Consider the following 14,678-nt stretch of genomic DNA (forward strand, 5'->3'; position numbering starts at 1 on the left):
GCATGGCAGGACTATCCCTCTCCTTCCCTTCCCCTCTATAGTTAAAGTGCAGCTTCACACCATGCCCCCTCTGAAGCCCTCAGTGGCAAAGGTAGACCATGCTGTGGGGCAGGAGGTGTTGACCAGCCAACCGGTATGTACACACTACCTGCCCAAATGTCTTTGACGTCTGTACACATTTTACAGATTTGGTTGAAATGGGGTGATGAGTCCAAAAGGTTATTACGAGGAGCCAACAGATGGGCAAACAATAAAGACAGATAAAGTGCAAACACAGAACCCTTGTTTTCCTAGAAAATTGTCTGAAAACAGTCAACTGCAATGTGTAGTAAGTAACAATTTGCAATTATATAGCAAATTTTATTAAAGGAATTCAGAAAGTTTTATAATTAATTCTTTGAATATTCCTTAGTAGCATGATAGCTACCCTCACCCTACAGAAGAGGCAAAGGATGTTAAATTTATGATGATTTTAATAAAATTCGGTGACAAAAGGGCTGATTGCCTAATAGGAATAAAATCCACCTCTGAATGTCACAGGAAGAAAACAGAACAGGTGGGGAAAACAGTGAAAATAACTAAACCACAAAAGGAAAATTAAACAATACCAGTTTCTTATGTGAGTTATAATTATTCTCCTAGATTGCTTATTAATAGATCACGTATTGATCATGGAATATAATTATTCATCCTAATTTTCCATTTTTCTTTCTTGTACGGAAAGGAATAGTTTACTTTCTTGATAGAATAATGATATAGCCTTTAGATCCAAGGGCTTTAATGTGTCAAAATGTAGGATTTTGCTTTATATAATATCACCTTTTAGCAAAAATAGCTAAAGGAAATTAATCAGGATTTAACTCTGGCAGGGATTTCATTGCTTTTAACAGGAGGCTAGCTGTGTGATTCACATCACTGACTTTAGAGAGCAGCAAAAGTACTTTACCTGTTTTACTGCTGATCAAAAGAACAACTTTGTCCAGTTCTCCCAATTCAACAGCATCCACAGCAACTAGAAATGACTGAAATAAAATTACGCAGTATTACAATCTTAAACTATATTACTTAAGTGTCTAGGAAGATTTGAAAATAGTATATAGGAAGTACAAAAATGGATTAAAGGATAAATTTTAAAGACAGAATACCTCGTTGTTCTCTCCCTGCTGGACATTCTGCAACGACCAGAGAAGGGATCTGTCCCCTGTGTCACCATGAGTACCATATATACACGCAGTCATATGCACTAAATTTCTCTCACTCAAAATATTTCTAGAAAATACTGTTAGATGATATGTAACCACTGCAATGTCAAGCAGAAAGAGATCTTGTTAAGACTGTGCCATAATCTTGCACAGATATTTGGCAACATAGCAATGTGCAGTCATATGGAATTAAAAATTCAAACACTTGAAAATAATAGTAAAATTCAAATTTTTTTCAATTTTTTCCTTAATTTTGTCTTGTAACTATAAACACTGGTGATGCTGACAACTATACAGTAAATTACAGAGAAACATGCCTATGCTTTATGCTGTTTGTAACAGTACCACATTGTGGAAAAATTACCACAGTCAGTTGCCTTTTTCTTTTTAATGGCAAATGCCTAATAGGTAAAATCCTAATAAGTGTCAGACTCATCAATCAGTTTTGGGATCTTTACAAAGACTGACTTTAGCTGGGGAGGCAAGTCCTTCAGACTTCATCATCTAAGAGATGGAGAGAAAAGCTCCTGGCTTGTGACTCAGAGAACCTAAGTTGTTGCTTTGAACTATGATGGAACGCATCCACTGACTACAGAGCAAGCTCAGGAAGACAAGTCTGTCTCAGCTGAAGTTGTCATCCATGAATCTGTGCTGTTTGCAATTTATGCAGTGGTTATAGTTATTTAATTGAAGACAAGATGACAACATCCGAACACCTTTAAAAGTAAACGCATACACAGAGCATCTGTTTATATTAATTTACATTGTACTCATAGAGCCAAATGATGTGACAGTCCTGAATATTTACCTCTTTTAATCATCTACCTATCACCTCCTTTTTATTCCTGTAGATGCTGTGGTAGAAGAGGATGAATCCTGACCTTGCAGAAAGTTTCTGTAGAATATGGCTCAGAGCTTAGATCAGGAAGACACCTATCCCATACAGGACTCTGTGTATAAACAGATCACCTGCATCCTTTGGAAGTCAAGAAGACAAAGTTCAGGTAAAGCAGATAACAAGCTGTTGATTATCACCTTTCAGATCTAATGATGATCTAAAATACTGACTTCAGTACAAGAACCAGCTGTGTTCTATGGGCCTTGCCTGTTTCCCCAGCATCAGCAACAGAACAGCCCCTTGTTGAATGCCTACTGCAGTTGAGCAGGTGCGTGGAAAGAAATCTATAGTGCCAAAAAGCTATTTAGTTTTAACTATGGAGGTAAAAACTAGTAAAAGTGTAAGTGGTAGAGGATACAAAAACCGAAAATCGATGCTGCCTAATGAACATCAAATCATGGCATGGTAAGATATAAGAGTAAAGGACTGTATGGAATATGGTGGGTGTTATTACAGCCAAGATCAAAAATCAGGAGAGGAAAAAATATATTTGGTCAGGGATGCAATGCAGTGCTATTTTTGGCTATAACTATGATTTTCTAAGTGTCCTCTTTTTATTTTACTTGGCTTCAGTTTTATCATAGTCTCCCATATCTGAAACTTGAGGAGTGAGGCTGGACCGCCCAAAACACGAGTGAAAGAATTGCATTTGGAAGGCTTGTGTCTTGGATCACTGTGTGGGAGAGCGGCAAGTGTTGGCCTGCCCCAGGAGGGTGGACAAGACAGGAGCAGAGCGCAACCCCAGCGTAGGCAGTGCCCTCACTCACCAGGTTATAGTCCTGCAGCATATGGACACAGCCAGCAGAGCTGCCAGCAATCCCAAATGCAGCAAACAGTGAAAAAGGTCTGGGATCCATTCTGGTGGTCTAGACAGGAGCAGCAGGAGAAAGGCCCAGAGACAGGATTGAAAATAAGGCCACAACATAGGTCCAAGGTCCTTCCAGAAGACAGGATCAGAGAAAGGACTAGAGACAGACTCACATCTGACGTAGCTCAGGCGTGATCTTAAATGGACATCCTATGCCCACCGTGGCTGGAGGTTCCAGGTGACTCTGGCCAAGGCAAGTAAGATCTATTGTCTAATCATGGCCCTGACACACATAGTCAACTACAGACTGAGTGAGTGAACTTTGGATCAGATTATACAGTGGGTAGGACTGGCAGACTACGCTGTACAAACAAAGGCAATTGAAGGGGACTAATGTAGGCAAGGGAAGAGGGTAAAATGCATAAAAGGTGGTCTTTGTTGAGGTAGTGGGATCAGACCATCACAGGGCAAATGGGGGCAAGAGAGCTTTTATCTCTGCAGTGGGCTGAATAGATTGGAAAGGGGAAAGATGAAGGAAATCTCTGAAAAGAAGTTCCATACAATAAGGATAACATATATGAATGTTACCACTCCATTAATTTTATAAAAATCTAATGGTTTCATAATCTCAGTGGGAATTATGGCTCTGTATTAACTTTGTGGAAATAGTCAGCTGTTTAAAAGTAGCATAATACTTTTTTTTTTTCACCTTTTCACTATTTAATTGTTTTGCTTTAAAAGCTACAGCAGTGCAAAATTCCCCTTCTGTACAGCCCTGTATGTGAGAGAGAAAGAGCACCGTTTCATCCCTGGGGATTCCTGAGGGGTAAGCATCTCAAAGGAAGGTACAGAGAAGAGAAACTATTTATGTATATACTCAGCTGGAGGCCTCTCCCCATTAATACACCCAAAGGCACATGTGCGCGCAGCTGGATCTCAAGGGTCTGCACTGTATTTTATCAACTGTGTTTTGATGGTTTCAATGAGCCATTAGCATATGCTTCATCCCAATCCCAAGTACAAAATGAAAAAAAAAAAAAGGAAAATATAACTAAGACATGAAATACTAAGGCACTCTATGAACGACAGAGCTGCATCTGAAATTTAACAGCACACGGCTTCTGGTTAAGGTGATTATCATCGGCTGCTTTCCATTCCAATTAACACAATACTGGTTTTGCTTTTAGCTGAGAAGAAGAAAACTAAGGAGAAAACAAATTAGATTTAGAAAGCTGACGGAAAAGCAGATCTGTTTTGCACAATGAATTGCAAGTACGTTTGTGTGTAAAGAATCACTTTGAACTCCACGTGTGCCACCTGCTGTGGAGCTGCTTAAAGCTCTCTTGGACATAAAATGGCAAAGATTTGGGGGAATATGTTTTCTCACTGTCCTAGTTTTTATCTTCACTGTGGTTACAAATCCCTCCTTGAAGACTGCTAAAGCATGTGTGGAAAGAAATAAATGCAAGAGAGATGAGCTATTTTGTTTGTTCTTTTACCTAAACACATAGGTAATAGAATACCTATTCCTTTTTCTGTGATTTTTTTATCTCTTGATCTCAAAGCATTGGACAAAGAAGGAAATTATTACCAAAAAAAAAGCAAAGAATGGGGAAATAATTTTTTTAACCAGGAGGTCAGTGACAGAGCCAGGGCCAGAATGACGGTCACAAGGGTTCCAGTCCCACTGCCCATTTATCACCCATGCTGCATCTTTCTCTCACCATTTCTGTGTTTGTACATGTATCCTAAATACTTCTGCATGTGACAGCGACCAGTCTTTTTCAAGGGGCACAATCATGTGCTTTGTGTTAATCTGAAGGTCCTCTTTGTTTCAATCTCGTGTATAGGAGATGAAAGCCACTAAGCCCTGTTCTGTACCCATAATGTGCAAGTCTTCAAGAGACAATAACAACTCTAAGCAATATAAAATCTAAAGCCTGAATACAAAATTTAAATCTTCGGTTGCAGCCAAAATATCAAAAAAACCCCTTAATTCTTGCTAATTCTACTGAGATTACTTGCATGTTTACAGTTAGACGCATGCAAACACCTCACTGAAACTGGGCCGTAAATTCCAATCAAAAGCGTATTGGGGTAGTTCATTTAACAGCTACTTCAGCTCACTCAGAACTGACTTATTCTTTACCCAGGTCACTCATTTGTTTTCTTCATAAAACTCAGGCACAATTTATTTGAATATTAAGTATCGTTATTTGCTCTGTTTATTAAATTGAGAATTGTTCTGTCATATGGTGGCATTTAGTAAGCATCGTTTCAGAAGAATATGGAAGATATGGTGGATTTTAGGTGAAAGGGTTTCTTTCATTTTGCTGAACAAAGGTGATATATGTAAGACAATTGTTGAGCTAATTTTACCAGGCATAAATATTTGGAGTGTATAACGGTAATAAAGCTGATGTTTATATGTAGTTTTGAGCTGTTATTTACTGAGAATCTTTGTTTGGAATGTAAAAACAAAACCAAAATCACTTAATAGTAAATAAGCTATAAAAAATCACGTTGTTAATGTCAGTAATATGAGCAGCTGAGGACTAAATAAAGGAGAGTAGAATTATTACAACATTGCACAAAAGGGATATTTCTTATAAGCTGTTCTTTGTGGCATATAATAGTTCTTTGCAACCAAATGAATATTGCATTTCCCACTTTATGGTACAGAAATTAAGCTGAGTGGATAGTATTTTCCTTTATACATTTAAAATTCTTATCCAGACTTTATGAAACATTAAATAAATACAATAAAATTTTCTGTTCTGATAAAGGTTTCAATTGTAATATTAGGACATGTTAACCTCCTGGACCACTCCACTGCTTTAAAGTAGATTTCTACCTACCAGAAAGTGCTTCTTTTAATGGCCACTCTATGGGGAATTCAATCCATCTGTCTCCATTAAGAGAAAGAGGAAGTGTTTTATTTATGGTAAGACTAAAGGTATCCAGGGTTGATGTGTTCTGCATTTTAAAGTGACGAGGAGACAACTGGGATATGCTGTTTTCCAAACTCTGGGGACCAAGTCTCACTTTATAAAGCACTCCCAAATCAGATGGTAAATGTATCTAGGAAGTGACAAAACAATGAGTTAGCAACCAAGCAGAGATATATAGATATATACAAAGCTAATTTATAGGAAGAGAGGCAGTGTTCTCTTAAGGGTTCAGCACAGACCTAGCCCCAATTTGCATCTGTCTTGGTGCTAAAAGTCCCATTGAGTTCAAAGGCAGCAGAACCAGGTTGACTGTAAGCACTTACAGAAATATTAGCTTTATACTCTAGGGGCATTCATTGCAATTATTCTATCAAATCCAAATTACATACTGCACTGATTTCTAAATGTGACTATTTAATGTTAATGCCATTTAAATTGATATGCATTATTAACTATGAATATTTGTTGACAAAAAAGAAAAGAATATGCTTGATCATCATGAACTTGAGAAAGCCAGAAATGAAAAATGAAACCGGGTGTGCAACTGAAAATTTCAGTTCTGCTTTTCTTGAGTATTTAAACAATAATATCTGCAACATTTGCAGCACTACATGATTATTTCTCTTTAAAAGGAAACTCAAAGAAAATTTAAATATAGACAAATCTATATCTAATTTTACATCATATGTTATTTGGTTCTTAGCCTGATGTTCCACTTTGTTTTCCATGGAAACTGGATTTGACTTGCCGTTGCTTCCATAAAAAACCATAACCAACTTGGATATATTTTCTGACAACTTTTCAAAGTCTGTTTTTGTTTCTTCTTGATGTTTTGTGAAATAAATCCTCCATCTGCCTTCTGAACAAATAAAATAAGGAAAATAAAAAGATTAAAGATGTTTCTGTTCTCATACATTAACCGGGGTACCTGAGATAAAATTCCTGAGACATGTCTTAGTCTACTTGGGGAGCACTAATATATAAGCACTTCACCTGGGTGCTGATCAGCTCCCTAAGTATATTGCCATTTCTTACTATTACAAAGGGGGAAATATTGCCAGTACTAGTAAGTGTAATGATGTATTGTGATGAAAATACTCTCACATTATTATTTCAGAACTGACGAATAAAACAGTTGATGTAATGACAGAAGCTATACCTGAATTCATTTGCTCTGTTCCTAAAGGCCAGGCAGAAGTGCTCCTCCTCTCCTGAATTTCTAATTAAAAAAAGATTGAAGACCAAATTAATACTTTTGTGGAACAGCATCTAAATGATAATAAATGCCTGTATTCATCTCTAGTGAGGCAATTGACTGAGTATTATATCATTTATATGAAAGATTTAACTTGGAAGTGTACAATGTAATTTTCTACTTAAGCGTCATTTCCTGCATATCATCCTATTTAACAAACTAACTAGAGCTAGCTCTTTAGTATGAAATGGCTGTAACATGAAGATTCAAGAATTTTTCATTTTAAAGCATTTATGTTTCATTTATACAATTTATGGTCTGGATGAATCAGAACTAATTGTATGTTTTCAATGACCATTTTAGGGGCTGATTTTCCTCTCACCGATATCAGCTCCCATTAATTTCAGTGGGATTTGGTATAGACCAAAACTACTTGTAAACATCGGATAGAGGCCTGAACCAAAGATGGAAAGCCTTCTTTTTGAGATCACAACTAAGTTTGGATTTGCCAATTATTGTTAAAAAAACCTCACAGGAACACTTTCCTTCTGCCAAATCAATGCATTCTGGTAGAAACAGAAACTTTTTGGTTTTTATTTTAATGAAAACATGTTATATAACCTTAAAACATGCTAAATATTTCTATATTTTATTCAGAAAGTCCCAACATGCAATCTTTTGCACAATAACAGCACCCTCCTTTTCTTTCTGGGCTGCAAATGATCAAAAGTTCGAGATGACAAAGCAGACGAAATGGATTGCACTGGAATTCTACTCAGTCTCAGTAGGCTATTGCTGGGCAAGCACCATCACGTCAATGCTGCTGTGGCAAGCGGAGATGCCCTGGGAGTTAGGAGGAAAAGAACTAGAATATTTTCTGTAATCTAAAGACTCATCTGTACTGTCTACTTACTTCTCTCAGGGGCAGGATCATAAGAAATACACCAGTCTTAAAGGTACATACTGGGCTTTGGTTGCCTACTGATCTGGTTGGGGGGTGCTGTGGTTCCCTCCTGGCTTCCACACCAGATTGTGTTTGTATTGAAACCACGGCAAAGGGAGGGAGGGTGCACATTCCTTTCTTGTCTTGACAAAGAGTGTGGTCACAGGCAGTGGGGTCAAAACTGCTTCTCTGTGGACTGATAACCCACATGGTGTCAGTCAAAAGTATGTCCAGTTTCTGGCAAAAGCTATCCAAACAGTGTGGCATAAATAATGTAAAACTCTCTTCTTTAATACAATGGAGGCATTTTCTCCACTGCTTAAACATAGCTTTCCCTACTATATACTTCGTTTTCACTATGCCTAGCAAGTAGCTGACAGAGGTATTTGAAGCTTAAAAAATTGCTTGCAAGTGGCAAAGTAGAAGTAAGACTTGGAGAGGTAGGAATTTGTAAAAAGGATAGGCCAAATTTGTTGCCATTTACACCACTGTAAATCTGCAGTAACAAAGCAGAAATTATCCTCTGGCAAATAGTGGTTATTAAATGATACTAAAAACCAACAGTGTTCAGACACACTAATTCCCTATATAATGACAAAGTTTTACTGGAATATTTTAAACCATAAATTGTTTAAAGAAGTAAATCACATAGCTGCATTCTGCCGCTAGGAATTAATTTTGTAGAAAATGATAGTTTGAAGATAATATTGACCTGTGGCATTCAGAGTTACTGTGGCAGTTCTTTTTCCATCACGTCTGTCTTTTAGCCATGTCTGAGCCATAAACAGTGTTTCTGTCCCTGAAGCTGCTGACTCTTTCACAATAATCTTCTCCAGAAGCCAGTCAGAGCCTTTCCCTTTCTCAACCACCATCCTTTGCAGAGTCCCAACATCTACCGCTTCCACTTGAAAAACATCCACCTGAAAAATTTAGAAGCAAAAAGACACATGGAAACAGAACCATTGAACTAAGTTAACAGTGTATTTTGAAATATGAAAGTGAGAGGAAAATCAGGATTTATTTTTTTTCATTAATGCAATAAATATCAATGGAACTGGAGATGACAAGTTAATAGATAGTAAACTCCTGAGTATTCTCCTTGTGGTTCTGCAATTTACTGCTAAATCACCTCTTTCCCCACACAGATTAATCAGTTGCTTACGCTCACTTCCTGAGAGATTTTCTGTCCCAAATTTTGCATTTAGTGATTTACAGGGATACCATTTTAAACATCTCTTACTCTCAACGAAATGGACCCCCAGGGTTCCCATTTGAGGAATGAAATGCAGTGAATGAGAAGGACAGAAGTGAACCTCACAGAACGGTATTTTATTCTCTCAGGAAAAAATTACAAACTTGGTCTCAGATTTGAATTAACCTGTAGGATTAGTTTGAATAAAAATAATTGAATTTAAGGAAAAACATTGTATAAAGTTATGTTTAAATAAGTTCTACTATTCTCTATCATTTAAAAAGTCCACAATAATTTTTAAATGTTTAGAACACTGAAGTAAGATTCCCTAAAGAAAATGGTGAGATGTCAGACTAAACATTTTCACAATATGTGATTTTGGCTTTTTGTGAGTCTTACACATACTTCCTCAGCTGGAAAACAGAGATTAATTTCTTGGCATTGAGACCTTCCACCTGTTTTTCTTTATAGATTTATGAATTATCATCTCATTTCTATTTGGGCTGATAACTGGTAAAATCTAGTGTTATTTGTGATGGAATTTCCAGCATGATTTAAAGATAAATAATAAAGAAGTTTTTGAGGGGATGGGATTTCAATAATGGTCAAAAACGCTTGAGTCCTGAGAAGTCTTCCCAACATAATTCACACAGAAATTTCTCGGCCAGAGCACGAGGGCAGCAAACCTTATTCAAAGGATTATGCAGAGATGAAACAGAGAAAAGCCGTTCTCTTGCTCCACCAGCCACAGTTATGTGTCTTCCCTGAACAGGTTTTCCAGGTGACGAACCGGTAAAAAAATCTGTGCCATCAAGACCAGCTTGCAACTTAATAAGACCCACCATAAATTAAAATATTGAGCTCACAATTACAGATAATACATGACCACCCATTTAAAAAAAGAATCCCCAGAAACAGAAAATTTTCAAAATTTTTTCTTCTTTAACTTTTTTTCTCATTTTTCGTTAGTATATGTACATGTGAATGTGTGTGTTTGTGAACCACACCTTTAACAGCTTCCTAAAAATAATCACCAACCTGTCACTGAATTACTATGTGGCTTCTAGACCGAAATGGGGTGTTATTCAAAAACTGCTGTAGTGCATCATCTAATCATCACATCTGCACTGTCACCCCTAAGTTACCGTGTGAAACGGGAAAATGAGAGCAGCAAGCTGACAAAGATTTAAAGGAAAATGTGTTGAAGAGGCGCTTGAATAGCTATACTTCCTTACGATGAGTCAAGGTTATCAGCTGCTTAATGAATTTGGACTGGCAAAAGCGTAAGATGAAAGCGAAGCTTCTCAGGATAATGTCCCGCAGCGGCAGAGCAAATACATTGGAAGGGCTGAAATTCTAGATGGAGGGCAGGACTGCAAGGAATGAGGCTCCTCTTCACGTTTTCCATAGTTAAGTCAAAAAAGGAATGCTTCATGTCAACACCACAATCATATTTTATTACCCATTGGACTAATATGATGATTGAATACCATTAATCAGAACTCTTAACTTACCTAAGTTATGATATGAGTTTGATCACTGCTTTATTCTATCTTTGATTGGATTGGTAAAGTTATAGCAACTTGCTTGAATAAAACAGGACAGCTTGTTACACTTATTAAATAAAAAGTATAAAAAATACACAGAGATAGAAGATGGGTGAAAACCACAGATACTCAAGTTAAGAAACATGCAGACCCCTGCTTCTGTTAGTAAATAAATATTTTAAGTTGCCCAAATGTGAAAATTTATGTTAGAAATTACTGCTTGTCCTTGCAAATGGTTACGGTTATATTAATGCATGATTTATTTTATTGGAAACATATGAGGAAGCTTTTGTCAAATTAGAATACTTGTTAAAATAGATTTCTTTTTAAGAGAAAAGAGTTTTCCTGAGGATGACTAATTTAGTCACACTATCATCAGCGTCTCCAAAAAAAATCTGTTGTCAGTGATCTGCTTTTGCAAAGGAGAGAGAGTTAGGAATAAAGGAAAAATACAGACAATATTCTGCAGACTTCTAGACTTGTGCTGGCTCCAGAAGAAGGATAGTTGGGTTTGACTTGCACTAAACTTGACAGTTAATAAACTCTGCTAAACTAGAAAAACTTCACACAACATCAGCAAAAGTACTTGTACACCATTCTCCCTAGTGGTAGTGATTCTGAAATCCCTTAATAACTCAGGTGCATCATGTATTATGGGCTATTATAACCTGGATAATCCAGCCACAGGCAGCAGCAAGTTTGTATATATAGAAAACCCATGAAAGGTTTTCCAAAGCCTTTTACCTCTGAAAATAGGCAGATTTTGGCTGAATAATCATTTGTGAAACCGTTGATGTTTGGTTTCCATTAGACACGTTACTTTGTCATTTGTCAATGTGCAATTTTAACGAGCCTGTTTTAGAGCTTGTAAAATCTCAGAAATCCATGGTCAAATTTGCAGAGGATTCAGCCATCTAATAAACTGCAAGTTGAAAAACTATTAACTAGACTAGGAACTGTGACAACTGGCGTAAACTTACCTCACAGACAAGATTACATTTTCTCTTTATGTGTATATTTTAAATTCTATGTAGCGTAATGAGCTTTATTGTAGTCAAGAGACCAAGAAGGAATAAAGAGCAGCAACTATAATTGTTAGAGCTAGATGAACAATTTGCCAGAGATAATGTATTTGCCAAATTTAATCCACTTTTCTCCTCGCAATCTGTCGGCAAACAGACAGATTATGGCATATATTTCATTATAATTTTAAGAAATTGAATCACTATTAATAATTTAACTAATATTTTTGTGGATTCATTTCAGACCATGGATTAGTCATAAAACAGGAAATATTCGAGTTGTTGACAGATCTTGCATGTCACATGACACTGATATGATTTACGAATGGGGACCTTTTAAGTTACTGGAGGCTTAATTCTTCTGCAAAAGGAGAAAGAGAGAGGGAGAAAACACACAGAAGACAGGTAAACCTACAGAACGTAAAACTTCATTTTCCCTTAGGGAAAAATGTTAATTGTTTTTTAGTTAGTAGTAGCAAATTAGTTTTGAATGGAGAGAAGTCAGTTTAAGTATTGATAATAATAAGTATTGTCTAACTCAGAAGAGTTTATATCGAATTTTCTCAGAGTAGTATTAAAACAATTTGTGCGTGTGTTCCACCCACTAAATTTTCTTAACTAACACTGTGTGGGGAAAGAAGGATATTCTCCAAGATTGAGCAGCTGAGACTAACATACATCCATACATCCTGTGTGACCCAGAAGAGTTGCCCTAGCAAAACCATAATCGACACTTTTCATGTTTCTTGGATAAGAAAATAAGCACTGAAAAAAATGTTAAAAAAAAATCATTCCAGCAACCCTTTCAGACTATTTAAAGTTTAATTTTTCTTAACTCCTTTTCAGATTTTCTTCATATGTTTCTTTTTATCCTGAGACCCACATTTTGAGCATTTCCTTTGAATCTATGACCCAGTTTGACTTTATTCCGTACTCTTCAGTGTCAGTGCTGGCAATGTATCACTGACTGTAGCAGTTGCAATAGCTCTTGTGACAGAAGAAGCATTTGAACAGTCACTGTGCAATATTTACCTTTATAAATGCCAATCATTTTATAGGCTCAGTATTGAGACTTGATGGTTGGTTAATGACGATATTCCCAGCAGAACTGAAAATGGCAAGTCAAGACACACCATATGCTTAATTTCATCAACCTGTATGCACAAGTGATTTCCCAAACTGCTAATGTTACTATCATTTTAATAGGCTTTTATTGGAAAAGGAGTTGGAGTGTCTAGATAAAGGACCTTTTCTATTAAGCTTAGCAAACATATTGATTTGCTGCCTGATTATTTTGATCTCAGTTGTTAATCTGGAGAAACTCCACTGAAAACAGAAGAGTTTTAGCACCGTGAGGTAAAAAAAAAAAAAAAAGAAAAAAAAAAAAGACTCCTTTTAAACTGAGCCCAAATCAGAAACCGTGTCTGAATGTTCCTGTAGAAGAAAAATAACTTTTGCTGAGACGGCACCTTTCAGTCTGTGATCCCTTGGGCTCTTCCAGCTGTGCTGAATTGCACTCCTCCACCCTGTCGCAAATGCTTGTCACATCACTGCCTTCTCTTAGACGGAGATTATCACCTTTTTAGCTGTGCCAGCATAACCACACAATCAGGTTCTCTCCTGCCAAATTTTATCAAGACAGACCAAGTGAAAAAGCCCAAATTATCAACAATTTCAACTGCTTAAACTACATAAACGTTTGGACAGAATAAATGTATTTCACTGTGCCAGAAGACTTCAGGGGTGGAACCACTGGGTGGTAAACAGCAGAGATGACAAGCACCGGGAGCCGTGCTGTCTTGGCCCAGCTCAGTGAAAGGCTCAACAGTGCATCTGACTGTGACCTCAGCATCTTGTAATCTGTGTTCTGTACAAATGCTTCTTTAAAAATAGGGTTTTCCATGCATCTGAAAAAGCCAACCCCGAATTTCCTCCTAAAATCACGTATTTGTGCAAGCAGGTTTTTGTTTTATGTTAAATTCTCATCCAGAAATTCATTGAAAAACTTTATCTTTGCATTGAAAAAAATTAATTTAAATTACACTGAATGCAAAATTAGAGGTTTCTGATAACCTACAATTATCATGGTTCATCCATCTTCAACAAGATTAGTGAAGAATAAATAAAAGAATAGGAGCAGTAAAAAAAACCAAATAATATTTGCCCTGAACTGACCTCATGTTAATTTGCTTAATATAACTGGAGCAGAATCTTTTTGAAATAGGGTTTGTACGCATAGAAAAGCAACAGTAGTAAGAAAGAACAGTGGCACGTTATAATAATCAGCAGCTATGACCTTTCAACGAACTTGTAAAAGACATTTCAATCACAGTTCAAGTAAAGTGCATTTAATAAAATGCAGAAGCACTGCTACAGAGACCAATATCATAGCCCCATCCAAATCTGTAAACACATTATTTTACACAATAGAAATTAAAAAAAAACCCAACCAAACATGCAAACAAACAAAAAAACAAAACAAAGAAGCAAACCTAAAACCCCAAAGATGGACATCACTTGGGACAATTTCAAACCCATCTGAAGCAGCCTGGTTGTTGGACTGATGCAATAACAGTCCAAGTTTGAGATCTGGTGTAACAGGCAAAGAAAATAGGATTGATGCAAGTTTCTTCAACTTTAGTAATGCATATGATTGGATAATATTTTGATTCAGACACCATAATCCAATATTTAAATAATTCTCAGGTGGGCTCAAGCTGGCTGACAATGGAACAATGAAATGTCTAACTGGTAAGTCTCCAAGTGCAGCTGTAAGTGAAGAATATTTTCAAGAACATTTCATTGTAGTGAGGCCAGCTAATAAGTTTTAATATTTTCATGAGTTAACTGGAAGAAAACAAGATTTTAGAGATGATGCAAAAACAATTGCTAGTTATGACTCTTGAAGAAGTAGGGTGCT

The 14,678-nt window shown here is 36.7% G+C and overlaps 1 protein-coding gene across 1 annotated transcript in view; it reads right to left on the reverse strand.

Moving 5' to 3' along the window:
• Positions 1 to 14,678, reverse strand: part of RP1 (RP1 axonemal microtubule associated) — a 173,898-nt gene that overhangs the window by 9,871 nt on the left and 149,349 nt on the right. The window contains exons 47-52 of the mRNA XM_074146784.1: positions 8,710 to 8,917; positions 7,019 to 7,078; positions 6,540 to 6,718; positions 5,767 to 5,989; positions 1,146 to 1,300; positions 947 to 1,022 (exon numbers count right to left, since the gene is read on the reverse strand). Of these exons, the coding sequence (XP_074002885.1) occupies positions 947 to 1,022; positions 1,146 to 1,300; positions 5,767 to 5,989; positions 6,540 to 6,718; positions 7,019 to 7,078; positions 8,710 to 8,917 (901 nt within the window). The remainder of the gene's footprint in view (positions 1 to 946; positions 1,023 to 1,145; positions 1,301 to 5,766; positions 5,990 to 6,539; positions 6,719 to 7,018; positions 7,079 to 8,709; positions 8,918 to 14,678) is intronic.

Source organism: Numenius arquata, chromosome 4 (assembly GCF_964106895.1).
Source record: "Numenius arquata chromosome 4, bNumArq3.hap1.1, whole genome shotgun sequence".
Lineage (NCBI taxonomy): Eukaryota > Metazoa > Chordata > Aves > Charadriiformes > Scolopacidae > Numenius > Numenius arquata.